Source organism: Aythya ferina, assembly GCF_964211825.1.
Source record: "Aythya ferina genome assembly, chromosome: 8".
NCBI classification, from domain to species: domain Eukaryota; kingdom Metazoa; phylum Chordata; class Aves; order Anseriformes; family Anatidae; genus Aythya; species Aythya ferina.
In genome coordinates, this window is record NC_140304.1 from 12498569 (window position 1) to 12513206 (window position 14638).

The following is a 14638-nucleotide window of genomic DNA, read 5'->3' on the forward strand; positions in this document are numbered from 1 at the left end:
TAACCACGCTCACAAGGAGGTTTGTGTACTTCCGTGGAGCTCTCTCTGTGGTTTGTAGCTCAGTATACACAACCTGGGCTGGCGGTGCTGCTGCCTTACTGCTAGGGTCCTCTAGATGTTCTTGAGAAACCCCAGGGGGGGGGGAAAAAGAGCCTGCACACTTCTCTGCTGCTTTCCTGAAGCTCTGTCCCTTCACGGCTCACCTGCAAGCACAACCATTGGATTTGATTTTTATGTTTCAGTTGCACAAATTCAGGGGAAAAGGGTGACCACATTCAACAAAAATAACATAAGACATGTGGAAATATATTTATTAGCTAAATGGCTGTATAATAATGGAAGAATGGGAATAAAATGTATCATTTTTAATCTTTTTTTTTTTTAAATTGTGGCTTTGTAAAGCCAAGATGCTGTAATTTTGCAATTTTAGACTATAACTATAGATTGGGTATTTACAAAAAGCGTATTTGTATTTTTAAATGAGCCTATTATCCACTTTTACTCTAAAGGGGTCAAGCTGCAGGGCTACAGACGCACTGGGAATAAAAGAGGCAAAGTGAGCCTGTGCCACCTCAATGACCACCTCTTCAGCGACTAGCCAGCTTCTTACTTTAGGAACCAGAAGGAAACATGACCAGGAGTGGGTTGACTTGTCACCACATCCTTACTAATTTTAAAATGACTTAAAGTGACAGACCTTCTCATGTTCTGGGAACGTGGCACGGCCTTACAGCAGATGAGGGCAACAAAACCGAGGGGCTGCTCAAGGAGGAGGGTCCCTGGGGACAGCCCTTGCTCCTCCTGCGCTGCAGCACGCAGAGCTGTCAGGACTCCACGGGTATCGACAGCCTGGCCATTTTTCTGAGGCATCTTACAAGCAATTCTGGTGCAGAAGAATGAGATTTCCTTCCAGGGACAGCCTGCTCACTCCCTGCCCACAGCATGCATTTTTAACGAGAGGAGAAACCCATTGAGTTTAACTCACATTGCATTATTCACCGAGTAGCTACAGTCTCATCCCAAATCTTAATTGTCTAATAATTCAAGCCACCTCTTTCAAATGCGGCTCCGAAGCGATGACTAGAGAGCCAGAGGCTGCCTCCTACACGCGCCGTAAATCCTGCTGTTACGATGTCTATCGCAGCCTTTTCTGAAAGGCAGCAATAAATACCGACCTCCTGTCCGTGCATGTGCACCGCTGCTTCACGGCTACAGCCCGAAGGCTCTTTGATGTCTTGCTGCTGTCTCAGGAGCGCTTCGCGGAAGGCACACTTCTGTCAGCCTTCCAGCTCTGCGAACTCTCTTTCTGCTTTCCAACCCTCAAGTTGTGACCACTAACGCAGAACCTGGCACCTACCAGGTCAATTACAAACAGCGTTAATTTCTCTAACCACTAAAAAGGCACCGCACTGGCCTTTCTAAACTACCAGAAGGCAAAAGCAGGAAGGGGAAAAAAAAAAAAGCATTTCTGATGTTGAATTTACCCCACACCATTATGGAATAATCTCCAGCCCTGCTGCAGCCAGACTGATAAGCAGTTTGCGGAAGAAACCTGCCTGTAGGTGCAACCCTTTCATATGGGCTAGATCCAGCTTTCCCTGCTGCCTTCTGTACATACAGCTCTTCGATATCCCAGCTTTAACAGCTCTCTGTACCACAGGACGCTTAAAGAAAAAACAAAGCATACAGAACAAAATTAGCAAGCAATTAACTGCCCTTCTCCAGCCCCGGGAGCAGCCTCGAACCTGGGTGCTACGTGGTGCACCTGGGACTCGAGTCCTTCACCCAGAGTGAATGCCTGAGAGAGCTTTGAACCACAGAGAAGTCCCCCAGAAACACATCTCTGAGGGAGGAAAAGAGAAAATAAAATGAAGGTGTGCTCAGCAACGCCACGAGCTTGCCGGCCCGTGCAGTGTCGGAGCTGGATGTTTTGGTGGCCATCCAGCTGTTCCCTCACATTGCTCTCCAACCACATGTGCTGTTTACTTTTCAAATTTTATTGCCTTAGGTAAGAGACACCAGACATCACCTCCTCCTCTAGGCGCTGGTACGCGGCCAGCTTCTCCCGTCTGGTGGCTGCGAGCTCTGGAAGCTGACGTTTGCAATAAGCCCAACGACCCATTTTTCCAGAAAGCCCAGTACCCAGCAGAAAGTCTCCAACTGGGAAGAGGACCACAATGGGATTTTTTTGCATTTAGAAAGCAATTATCAGCACAGGGGCCTCCAGACTGATCAGCACTGCACAGGATCCAGGAGCAGCTCCAAGCACACCGACCTTCAGCCACACGCATCCTCCAAAAGGCCCCCGAGCTCCAGTCCTGGATGGGTGTGAAACAACCCATAACAACAAAGCATTAATCTGCTTGTGGCTGCTTCGTGGTGGTTGACGTGAAGCAGTTCTGCTGAAGACTCACTTAAACTCTCCCACGTCAACAAAGCCTCAACCCGCTACAAATAAGTTGGTGCGATTGGGAAGAGCTGTTTATTTTGACATAAAAAGAAGACAACTGGATGGATACAGACAATCCTGAAGTCTCTGTTCAGCCCTACAAGGCAAGGCTGCACATAATGAACACGACCTGTCACAGCCTCGTAACTTCCCTTGGAAAAAAACACAGAGTTCCCATGTCCTATCTTACTCACTGGGAGTATTTATCACCCCGAAGAAGGCTGTTTTGTTTATTTAGCAACAGAAATAAATCTGAACTCGAAGATCTTTAGCTGTCAGCTAACACTGCTAGTGTATTACGGATTAGAGCAGGAACAGGGACACACTGCCAGTGCTGGCACACTGAGAACATCCCAGACTCGCACCTCTCATCCAGAGCGAGCAAAGAGGTGAACTTGCAGAGCACGAGCACCAGCAGAGGATCTCCTTTGCCACTGAAAGCTTCTTCCCTGTCAAACAAACTTTAAAGTCACCTATTAATTTTGGTTTGGAGTTCAGCCTTCAAGCATTCCTACTCCTTGCTTCCTCTCTGTTACGGCATTGCAGGTTCACACACAAGCAGAGATCCCCGTTCAAGCCATACCACTGGAATTTGGGATTGAGGTTAAGTGGAATAAGTAATCTCCGTAATAAGAGGATGCAACGGAACGGTTCTGTGCCATCTGATACTACAACAGGATCTGTTTACACAAGTATTAAAGGCAGGTTAAATTTCAATATCTGAAAGACAAATATTCTAGGAAGTAATATTTAGAATGGGCCCTGTCCATTCAAGCAGATAATCAGAATGAATAATTTACAGCCACACTTTCATCTCTGCTGCAGCTGGGAAGAGCTGAATCCTAAGGAGCTTGGGGAGATGCCGACACATCTGCCCAGCAAGTGGAATAATCAGGAGGCTGCCGGTGGTCCAGTAACCTGTTTTACGTGGGGAAGACTCAGCTGTAGGAGGAACGAGGAATGCAGAAATCAACAGGCTCGTGGCGAGGTCAGTATTTTGTGCTTTTGCGATAGGGCAAGTTCTGCCTCAGAAAACAAGCACCACGCTACATTTTCACCTCGGAGTTGTCCCGGCTTCTTCCCAGGAATAGGTGAGGATGGCTGCCTGCTGCACCGACCCAGCACACTCGCACACAGACCCTGCTGCCCGTCCACGAGGCTTGGGAGCTGAGAAGGACGTCCTGGCAGCACCGATCTGCTCAGAGTGGTTCATTAGCAGGAACTAGCACGTAACAAACAGCTAACAAAGCACTCTCCAGAAATTCAAGCAAGTCCCGTGGTACAACTGGGAATCAAGCATCATTTGACGCATTTTCCAGTGATGTGGATGAGACTGAATTAGCAGACTACACCCTAATTCTGTACAGATGTGGAAGGATGGTGCAGCTTCAGTGGAAAGCCTTATAAAAAGATGAGGGGAATCTAGAAGAGTAGCACTGGCATAGAGAAAATTGTCATTACAAGGTGCACAAACAGGGAGGAAAAAAAAAGTCAGATCTTTGAACAGATTAAAGAAACCTGTGTGTGCAACTAGCAACTGCCACAAAAAGACACGCAGACAGTCTGGTAGGGCTCTGATGAAAGACAGGGAGCCAAAGCACCTTGCAGACTGCCTGCTCCTGCAGAAGGCAGGGTACAGCTATGAACAGCCTTCTCCTGTCAAGCAGCTTTGATCGCTTTTTACTTCTCCACATCTGTTTCTTCATTGCTACTTAATACTACAGTCTGTGCTCGCAACCTGAAGATGGGAAAGAACAGACACATAAGAGTCAACTTAGCACAATGAGAGGGGTCACCATGGAAGTAGGTAACCAGCAGAGGAGGAATGCCACAATTTCAATCCAAGATCCTCTTCACAGCAACACTTTTCCCACTAAAATAGCAGCAGCCCCATCAGCTGCACAGCCCCTGAGTCATTCTGAAGTTTGCTTTGTTTACCCGTGTCCCAGCCAAAGGCAGGAGATTCCCAAACACAAACCCATTGGCTGCTGTTAACGGGGGGTGGCTCACCCATTGCTTGCCTCGCCCATTACTTACACCGTGCCTTCAGTGGGCAGCATGTTTTAACCAGCTTCCAAGTGCTCCCAGCACACTGCTAAGCATAGGAAGCGTTCCTGTGCGCATAGAAATTTTACCAAGTGATACAGCAAGCAGCCTGCAGCAGAAATTGAAGGAACTCATTCACAAATCCTGAATTCTGTAGCACAGCAGCATAAAACCCAGGGACAGCCTCGGCTTTGGCACACGAAGCTCCCTTCACGGCCCGATGTACTGGCTGAAGATTAGCCCTACGATACATCTAAGGTAAATCGAAACCAACCGCGCACGTCCACAGCATCTGGGATCAACGAGATCAAATGAATTTTCGTTAAACCAGGCTAAAATGAGATTTACGCTAGGCTCGCGTGGGGTAGGTGGGTTTTAGTAGCACCCTCCTGTAGTTTCTGTGCTAAGCTCAAAGGAACAGAAAAGCATCAGCTGTAAAATCCACGTTAAACTGGAAACATGCAGGCCAACAGGCAGCCCCTGGCAATACCTGCTCCAGCCCTCTGAAGTACCAGGAACCTGCTCCATCTGCTCTGGCAGGGATGAGGGAAGCGTTTCGGGCACAGCCTGCGTGCAGTCGCACGGTAACCCCAGCATAAGGCTTCGCTGAACCACACAAACCTTCCCTGCAGCTGCAGCTGATGGCAAGACATCTGCCAGCCTGTTACCTCGGCGCTCCCACCGGCAATGGGTGGATGAAGGATCCGCTGCCTCACATACAGCTGCCCTTGCAGATCCAACAGCTCAACCAGACCTGTTCAAACAGCCTGGTCCCGACCTAAGACACGCTCGATTTTTAGAGAGGGAGCCAGAAAATAAGATGCAAACCAGATTTTAAGCAGAGAGGAAAAGAGGGAGGGAATTAGCACACTGCAAACAGACTTAGAAACAAAAACCAAGCCACCCTGCACGCACTTAGCCAACAAGAGGTGCAGGAATTAGGATAGCTGCTCTCTACATAAAAGCAGCTCAGGCAAGACAGAGACAAATCTGAGCAGTTCAAAACAGTTTGGATCACTTTGTTCTCTACAGTACAGAGGAAGAGATCTGATCTCGAAATAATGAGCAGAAGATGCTTCTCATAACTAGCATGATGTTAAGTCATTATTCTCCTTTTTGTTGATGTTTTGAAAGCATCAAAGCAGCAGAAGCGGGTTTAAATTTTAACATTTAAAAACCAACATGAAGCATATTAAACCTTTTTGTTCTTCCCTTCCCAAGCATGTTTAGACACAAACATTACAGTACGTACAGAACATCTTCATATCACAATGAGCAAGGGAAAAAAAAAGCCGTGAGTTACCCCACAGCAACCCCAGTGCCCATGGGGCAGGCCCTGCAGAAGATGCTTGACCTCTCGTGCAGGACCCGAGGAGGTGGCTCACATGTCCCTCGTCCCAACCGATCCCAGGAGCTCAGCGGCCAAGCCACCCTGAAATTCCAGCAAAACTCAGTACATCATCCTCAAACATCACACCACAAAGTTATATTTGCTCCCACTGCACTGGGATTAAAAAAAAAAAAATCCTTGTAAACACTCCAGTCTTCTATAAAACTGATGCTGTGTTATTTTTTCCCCTCAACAAAACCAGTAAACTGTCTTTAGGAGTTAATAAAGATGGTCAGTTTGGCCTACACAAAACATAGAAAGCGTTTTGTGCTGCCTGGGGGAGAGATCCTCCAGGTTTGTGGGTTTTCAGGCAACTTTGTCACTCAGAAAAATACAAGCAGGACTTCCCCCTTCTGTCAGTGTATTGTTTGCAAGCTGCATTTGTGTTTCCCAGAGCCCACACACTTTACCCATGTATTTCAGATGATGCCAGCACCACAACCACCTGCTGGTAGAAGTTCAGTTCCAGGACCCACAAGTTAAGAGCAAAGGGTACGATTGATTTAACAAAATAAGAGGGCTGAGACAAATAAGCAGCCAGGTGTCAGGTTAAATCTAAGAGGTACACCTGTCTGAGCATTGCTTCAAGGAAGCGTTCAGCTCAGACTGCACCTCTGAAAGGCATCACTAAATATTGCCCCCATCACAGCCCCATTCTATTAACCAACACAATTGTAAAAAGCTCATGAAAGAGCAAGTAGAGTTAAACCCCAAAAAACAGTATTCCATATTCCACTGGTGAAAGCACGGAGTTTAGAACAGTTTGAAATCCACAGGAAGGGCAAATAAGTAGGGACCGAAGCAACATAAACTATTCAGTACTTCAAAGACAACAAAAGGAAGAAGAGAATAAGGCTGTAAAGGACTCTGTGGAGAACTACTGCACTTATCACTTAAACTATTCAAAACGCAGAGAGCTTAATACCATACGCTGCATTAAAGTCACTTATCTAGAGGATTCAGCGGCAATAAACACATTCAAACACAAAATATACTCATGCCAACGTACGAGAGGTAGCACAGCCTTCAGGGAGCACCCGGGACGAAAGGATGAGACTCTCACAGCTCCAGCCACGGGTGACACACCAGGAGCCAGCGCCTCTCCACCACAATTACCTCCCGAAGCTGCTAGCTGCCCAGGAAAACAAAGGTCTATTCTCAAGCGACGAGGAAAGTACTTGCACCAGTGAATGTCCTTATAAGCAAGAGGAATCCAGCTGTTGGAGTCCCAAGCTCTACAGAGCCATTTATTGTTCTGGTGACAGAGGACAAAGAGTCCTAACAATCAAAAATAGCTCGCAGGCTGTGAAGGGCCAAGCGCTTGCCCATCAGTGCATTATGTTGACCAATTTTGGAGGACTGGGGACAGAAAAGTAACACTACTGTGTGCCCAGCATCCAATGCCAAGACAAACACGACTCTCAGTTGCAGCTCGCTTACCTTCTATAGAAGGGGCCTCGTCCACAGCTGCATACAGCATCTCCTTCAAAGCCTGGAGGGGAGAGAGAGAGAACAAGGAACACTGTCAGCATCAACAACAACAAAAAAATTACATTGTTTTGATACGCCTGTTTGAAAAGAAAAGCAATTAAAGTCCTTTTATCCCTGCAGACTGACACCCAGAGCTAGGGAACGTGATGTCAGTGCCGTTACACGCATCTCTGGTAACAAAAGAAACACGCGCTCAGGTTTACCGACTGCTTCAAAGGCCTGTTACCTTGCTAATCGACACCATTTATTCCAACTGTATTTCTAAACATCTCCCTTTGGAAGAAATGTTTCCCGGTTGGTAGGATGTTAAAGGTTTCATGAAAAAAACAAACTGTGAGGTGACATAGAAAGGAGTTTGTGAAGACAAACGGAGGAACAGCAGCGGCAGAGATTTAGCACTGGTACAGAGTGCAGTCATACAGAAATGCTTAGGCATTCTGAGAGCTGAAAAGGAGCTGATGGACCAGAGCAGGGAGCCACGGGAGGCTGCCTCTGGAGGAGGAGGACACCAGAGGGCACAGCCAGCAGAGGCCAGAGCTGCTAGCCAGGCCCTCGCCCCATGGAGGAGGCAGCATGCTGCTCCTGGGGACAGCCAGAGCCAAGGGCTAAAGGTGTGCGCTGCTGCACATCACAAGCACGTGCAGGAATCAAGCAACTTGGATCCTGTGGCTGATGGAGTAACTCTAAATGTAATTTTGGAACTGGGGGCAACTAGGAAAGGTCCATTCCTACTGCAGGACGTTGGTTTACACAGACGCCAAGATCACTTGGAGCAGAGAGGCATCTTAACTCACACAGAGAGTGTAAGCCTGCTTTGCAAACACCTGCTGCAAGACTTGTGTTTTATTCCTGGACTTTTGAACCTCCAGCAATCTAACCCACAAAAGCCACTCGGGTCTGTCAAGCTTCCTGCCCCTGCCTCCCGTTACCCAGCAGGTCCCAGAGCTCCACAATCCCTCCACTTCTCGTGCCCCCTTCCCTCCCCCAGGGAGAACATCCCAGCCTCCAACAGCTGCCCTAACACCCCCATAGGGGAAAAAAACCCCACGCTCAGCAAGTAGAAGCTCAGCACTGTTGTAATGTGGGCTATGAGCCTGCTAAGTAAATATAAGGTCTAAAGGACAGGGCTGTTTATCACGGGCTATCATAGGTGGCCGCTGAAACAGGCAGCTCAGCCATCTCTCAAAGGTCTCGTTCCCAAGTCCACAGAGGTCTCAACAAAGGTCACTTGCATAATTGTTTTCCCAGCTAAGCCGTGGCTGAATGATCCTCATTCCAGTGACAGGGCTCTCTCCTTCCCTCGGTCCCGTTTCCATTCCTCCTTCCTCCCGTGACTCACCGCCCGCAGCGCGTGACCCGCTTCCACGCATCAACTGGTCAAAAAAAAAAAAAACAAACAACCCCAAACCAACCACGAGCCACCTTCCCCTTTTCCACCCTGCTCGTCATCCTCGCCTATCTGTAACTTTTTCCACGAACCAGTGCCGCACGAGACAGGAGAAACAACCCCAAAGAGACAGCAGGTGGGAAGCCACCCCGCACCCCGTAGGGGCGGCACGCTTCCAGCACCGCTCTCACTGCCCCTTAGCCAGGAAGGAGCAGAGATCCCTTGGGCACCAGACCCGACACCACAAAAAGCTGTTCCAAAAAGCCACCCATCGCTGTCAGCTTCACATGTTTAAGAATTACTCCTCCAGGCCTCACATGAACCAAAAATGTGGGGTGGTTTGGGTTTTGTTGTTGTTTTTTTTTTAGTTGTGCTTCTGATACACCTTGTAGAAACTCACCTAAACATATATCAGACAACAAAGCAGAAAGAAAACGCTTCAAAATGCAACTGCCAAGCCAGGGCAGTGAACAAAATTCAAGGACAAAAGCCTTCAAATGCTGGAACAAAGCAGCTGGTTTAAGTGACTGGCTTGCAGGCTGCTAATGCTCTCCTAAGCTCGTCCGCTAGCACCCAGAAGGACAACTAGTGAAATAGCACAACAGATTTGTGTCAGGAGGTGGCAAGCTTGGGTGCGAACTGCCTATCATGAAGCCCTGTTTGAAGAGCAGAGCTGGCCACGTCCCAAGAAACGAGAGACTGCTCCTGGAAGAGGCTGAGGAGGACGAGCAGGCTACGCGCACCGCGCGGCGGCTTTCGTTTTCCACGCCTACTTCCCCCACTGCAGGCTTTGTCACAGAGAAATGATTCTTAAAACTTCACAACCTGCTTCCCCTACCCGAGGTGGAAAGGGGTTAACGCCCAAAGTCTCCGTTAGAAGGGAGAAAAAGCCACCTGCTCCTACATCCTACAACCTCTCCCATCAAGTTCAGGCCTGGAGCAACTGTTCCCATTCTCCTCCTTCCCCAGAGGCATTAAACACTTGTTTTTAAACATCAGCTAATTGCTTTTTTCTCTAGAACCCCCCATGGCAGGGAGGTTGGAATTAGATGATCTTTAAGGTCCCTTCCAACCCAAACCATTCCACAACCCTAAGATCTTTTCCCCAAAATTGGTGGATGCTTCTCAGCCTTCCCTGCTCCAGCAGAGCGCGCAGCAACGAGTTAAACACGCGGGGAAACAGAAGTGTGAATAGACTACGTGCTGAAGAGACTTTTAAGAGCTCACTAAAGAGACTTCTGCACCCAGATAAACAAATTCAGGCCAGATAAACTGACATGAAACTGCCATCTGGCAACTGTAAAACTCCAGCGAGCTCCCAGCAGACTGACAGGCACGCACACACTTGTGTCGGGAGGCCTGAGCAGACTGAGCAATGCTCTCCTCCTTCTCCTGCAAGCACTTCAGAGAGGTACGCACTGGCAGAGGAAATTTGCATCGTGATTAAGGATAAACAGAGGCCTGGCAATCCAAGGTTTCCACCGCATCTACAAATGCGCATTAAAGGCAGAAAAGAATGGGTTTAGAAAAAAGCATCAGCTGAAACTAATCTGTGAGTCACCCTAACTTATTCAATTCTATGTGAAAAAGTAAATTCTGTTGTCTGACACAAAGATGGGCTTTTGTTTCATCTCATGTTTTCACACCAAAGGAATCGAAGAGTAAAGGAATGGTTCAAAACCTAAGGTTTTAAGGCAAGAAGCAGTGCTGGAGCGAGCCTTCATCCCGCTGGGGAGGCCACCAGCTCTGCAGACAACAGGGTGCCAGACACCCAGACCTGGCCTCAGCACAGACAGGGCAGCAGCTGCAAGTCTAAAGATTTGAGCAATCTTTAGAATGAAAAGTCAAATCAAGTCAACCGAGGTTTCTGTAAACACTGTGTTAACGCTCACTCAGTCACGGCCCCTGTCTTTGTGAAGAGCTGAATGAGCCGGAGCAGCATGCATCATCATTCTTCTTTTTCACATGCCAACTGCTCTTTCTTAAAAAGCAGGCACACAGCAATGGCACTGCAGCGCTTTTGCTGAAAAAAATAAATAAATAAATAAATAAGAATCCAAGCTATAGGTATCAAAGTAGATCTTTTTCTTTGTTTAGAGAGGGGAAAACCCATTCATTTTCATTAAACGCTTCCACGGACCAAGTACTCGCCCCAAGGCTGGGCAACTTGGGCGCTTCCTACAATCACAGTTACAGTAATTAAACAGGTCAGTGATTGAGGGAAAGATCGCATTACTGATAAGAACTCAGAGGGCTGTAAATCACTGAGGACCATCTGAAAGTGAAACTACACGTTCAGATTTTCAAAACATCCTCATCCTTCTTCTTGACATCATCAGCAACAGATTACATCCTCCTTCTAGTCTGACTGGCCATTTGTGCAAGGCAGAGCTCCTTGTAGCCTTGCTTGTCTTCAAGCCAGAGCCTTCTCACCTGGAGAGGACCTCGGGGTCTTACAAGACTTAGGGGCTGTGTGAAAGCCACCTGCTCTCCGAGGGAAAAAGCTACAGACATCAGAGTTTAAAAATCAGATGACTACATGTGAGCCTTATCAACAGAATGCCTTGAAGACAACTGCTATTCCATCTTCCTGTCCTTTCATTATCCTAACCTGTCATGGTAAGTCCCTGCAAACGGGACTGATCTTTTCCGAGTTAAACACAATGGGATCTTTCACTCTGAAATGCAAACTGATTGCTGCTTTAATTAAGGAGAAGATATAAACTGTCAAATAAAAAAAAAACACATTAAGATATTTCAATGAATTATACACTTTTTTTTTTTTAAATTACTACGATGCAACTGTAAGAAGTACTGCATCCAAATAACGAAAGCAACATCTGCCAAGCAACAGCTCGGCCTTTCTCTTGACAAAGGAGGGCTGCGTGCTTCTCGCCTCGAGGCTCACCAACAAGTAAACCAAGGCGCCGTGCTCCACACGACCACCAGCCACTGAATAATAAATGCCAGCCCATTGCACTACTGGAATATGCATGAGCAGCAGGCTGACTCACGTCCAGCCAGCTAGAAGGCTAACAAAGAGTTTTGAAACTTACTACTAAAAGGGAGGGTGGGGTTTTTATTTTAATGCCCTCAGCGTTCAGCTATCCGTCCAACAAGAACACTACGTCTAGAAAGAGAAACATCTATTAAGGAAGATTTTACTGAAATCTACCTTGATTTTAAACTGGGATGAGGGAAGGGAGGAGAGAATATCAGTGCCCTAGTTAAAACATCTGAAAATTAACCTCCCGTAACGAAAGCAGCGGCCAACGCGCAGCAGAGTTCTTCACGCATTAATCGAGGTGTCATAGTTCGCTGGGTCTCCTTCACCCTCCCTCCGCTTCCATCTGGTCAGCCAGGAGCGCAGCCTTCTGCACATCTTTTTCCCTCCTTGACTTCCCTTCCAGCCCCACCTCCGATCCTTCCCTTCGGACCTCACACAAGTTTTCTGCTCCCAAAAGCAGAAAAAAACCCCAAGAGCTCTCGCACAGATAATCCATCAGAGACCCGATGCAGAACTAATCTGGCACCGTACTGAGACAATGGGGTCCCTCCTTCGCAAAAACCCATGCATTACTCGGGCAGCTTGTTCTGCAAACAGCTCAGGTGGATCATGGATTTGTTCTAAAATAAACCCTGCCTGCAGTTTTTAAGCATCTATTCCTTTGCACTCAGGTAACGGAAAACAAAGGAGTGGTGAAAAGGGAAGATATAAACTTTTAGAGTCTGACAAGAATCACACAGCAAGCTAAGATAAACACGGTTTCCTTGCGAGAGCAGACAGCTTCATGGGGATGCGAGACATAAATCACTATTAGGGTCCCAGGGAGAAAACCCCGGCCCTTGAACGATAACAGGCACTGAGCGTTTTTTTGCCTGGCTCAGCAGGTCAAGCAGCCCGCTGCCGACAGCTCCCCTGGAATCAGCTTTCAGGTTTAATTATTACTCGTGGGGATGACCGGTGCTGCTGGGGAGAGCGTCCCTGAGCCCGGACAGCGCAATAAGCAGCGGTTTCAGCGGGGCTGACAGCCTCCCTGAGCACCAGCCCAGAGCCTTCAGCGGGACGAAGCTCGGGCTGAGCTGCTGAGGTGTCAGCGCGACCTTCCCACAGCAGGCAGCAGGGGCTGGGGGGGGCTGGAACCGAGCCCAGCACCCCCTGAAGGAGCTGAGGGAGGTTTGTGGGGACCCTCCGGTACAGCGGGCACCCCGGGAAGGTGCCACCTCGGGGTTATTTCTGCTCCACCCCATGCTCTGCTGACCTTCCCGTTAGGCCGAGAGGGGAGAACGGGACCCGTAGCGCCCAGCCCCGAGGCCTCATCCCTCACAGCCTCACCCCTCGGGGCCTCCCCCCCCCCCCAAACCCAGGCCCGCACCCCCCTCCCGGTGCCTCCGCCGGTGGGCGCGGGCAGGGGCAGCCCCCACCTCATACTGGATGTACTGCTTCCGCCACTCGGGGGTGATGTGCGCCGCCAGGTGCTCGGCGAACTTCATCCTGCCGCCTCCTCCTCCTCCTCCTCAGTCGCTCCGAGCCTCCTCAGCGGCTCCTGGCCGCCACCGGGCCGCCGCCGCCGCCGCTACTGGGGGGCGGGGGGGGGCCGCCGCCGCCGCACATGGGCCCCCGCCCGCCCTCCCCGCCGCTCCTCAGGCCTCAGGAGCCGCCGCGGGGCTTCCTCAGCTCGGCCGGGCTGAGCTGGGCTCGGCTCTGCCCCGCTGGGCTCGGCTCAGCGCCGCCCCGCTGCTGCCGCCGCCGCCGCTCCCTGCCCCGCTGCCGCCGCCACAGCCGCCGCCGCCATCTTGGCGCCCCTCCGCCCCGCCCCGCCCCGCCCCGCCCCGCCGCCGGCACGGCCGCGTCGCCACGGCAACCGCCCGCCGAGGGGGCGGGGCTTAGCGGGAGGGGGCGGGGCTTAGAGGTGCTCGCCTCAGCGCTGGGACCGCCCCCAGGCGCGGGGCGGGAGTGGGGGTTTGGGGGGTTTTTGACCCAAAAATTGGCCGTGGGGCTGTGTGGGAGCGCGGAGCACGGCACTCAGGGGCCGTAGTGGCACCTCGCTGCTCCAGCCCCTTCCTGCTTCCACCACGACTCTCTCCGTGCTGTTTCGGCCAGGAGAAGACAAAAACACCGGCGTTATTCCCTATTTTTTCACTTTTTTTTTTCCGCTTTTCATCGTTTTTTGTTTTTTTTTTTCGCTTTTTTTTTTCTTTTTTTCTTTTTTTCTTTTTTAAACCGACGAGGCGGGAGTGGGCTCTCCGCCAGCGCAGTCTGGCACTTGCTTTGTGGAGAGCATATAGAAGCATTTATAAATAGCGTGTTTTTCTTCTCAAAATACATACTTTTAGAGATCCCGCATTGCTGGGGAGAACAAGTCTTCAAAAGAGGCCGGAGAAAAAGAGTCCTTCAGAGGGCAAACCACCCGGCGGGACACCGGCCAGTCTCCCAAAGGCTTGGTTGCGCACAAGCCCCCCAGCCCCACAGCATCGCCCTGGGCTTCCCGCTGCCCCAAAACCCCAAAAAATATCATAAAACGGAGGTTTAGGGAGTTATGGAAATGGGATAGACAAATGTGAGCTACACAAAACGAAGAGCGGCCAGGTTCACGTCCCAAAACAAACGTTTTTTCACACAGACATGTCAGGAGATGGGGAAGGAGATGGACGGGGCAGGAGGCTGGGTGAAGCAAGATGGAAACGGAGCTTTTTGATTATTTTTTTTAACTTCACACCAAAAAAAACACTGTCAGTCAAACAAAAATGAGATTTCTCCCGTTATTTGCAACCTCTGGCCAGCCGGGCGGCCATGGTGTTGGCTGCTTCGGGGAGAAGCCACCGGGGCCATTTGTATGCACCATGGCGCAGGAGCTTCCAGAAGGAGGGAATC

At 49.6% G+C, this 14638-nt stretch overlaps 1 protein-coding gene across 1 annotated transcript in view; it reads right to left on the reverse strand.

Annotated features, from left to right (window-relative positions):
- XPR1 (xenotropic and polytropic retrovirus receptor 1) overlaps positions 1 to 13540 on the reverse strand; it is a 98908-nt gene extending 85368 nt beyond the window's left edge. Inside the window, exons 1-2 of the mRNA XM_084528647.1 lie at positions 13189 to 13540; positions 7326 to 7377 (exon numbers count right to left, since the gene is read on the reverse strand). Coding sequence (XP_084384773.1) covers positions 7326 to 7377; positions 13189 to 13257 — 121 coding nt within the window. The 5' untranslated portion in view covers positions 13258 to 13540. The remainder of the gene's footprint in view (positions 1 to 7325; positions 7378 to 13188) is intronic.
- Positions 13541 to 14638: the final 1098 nt, after the last annotated feature.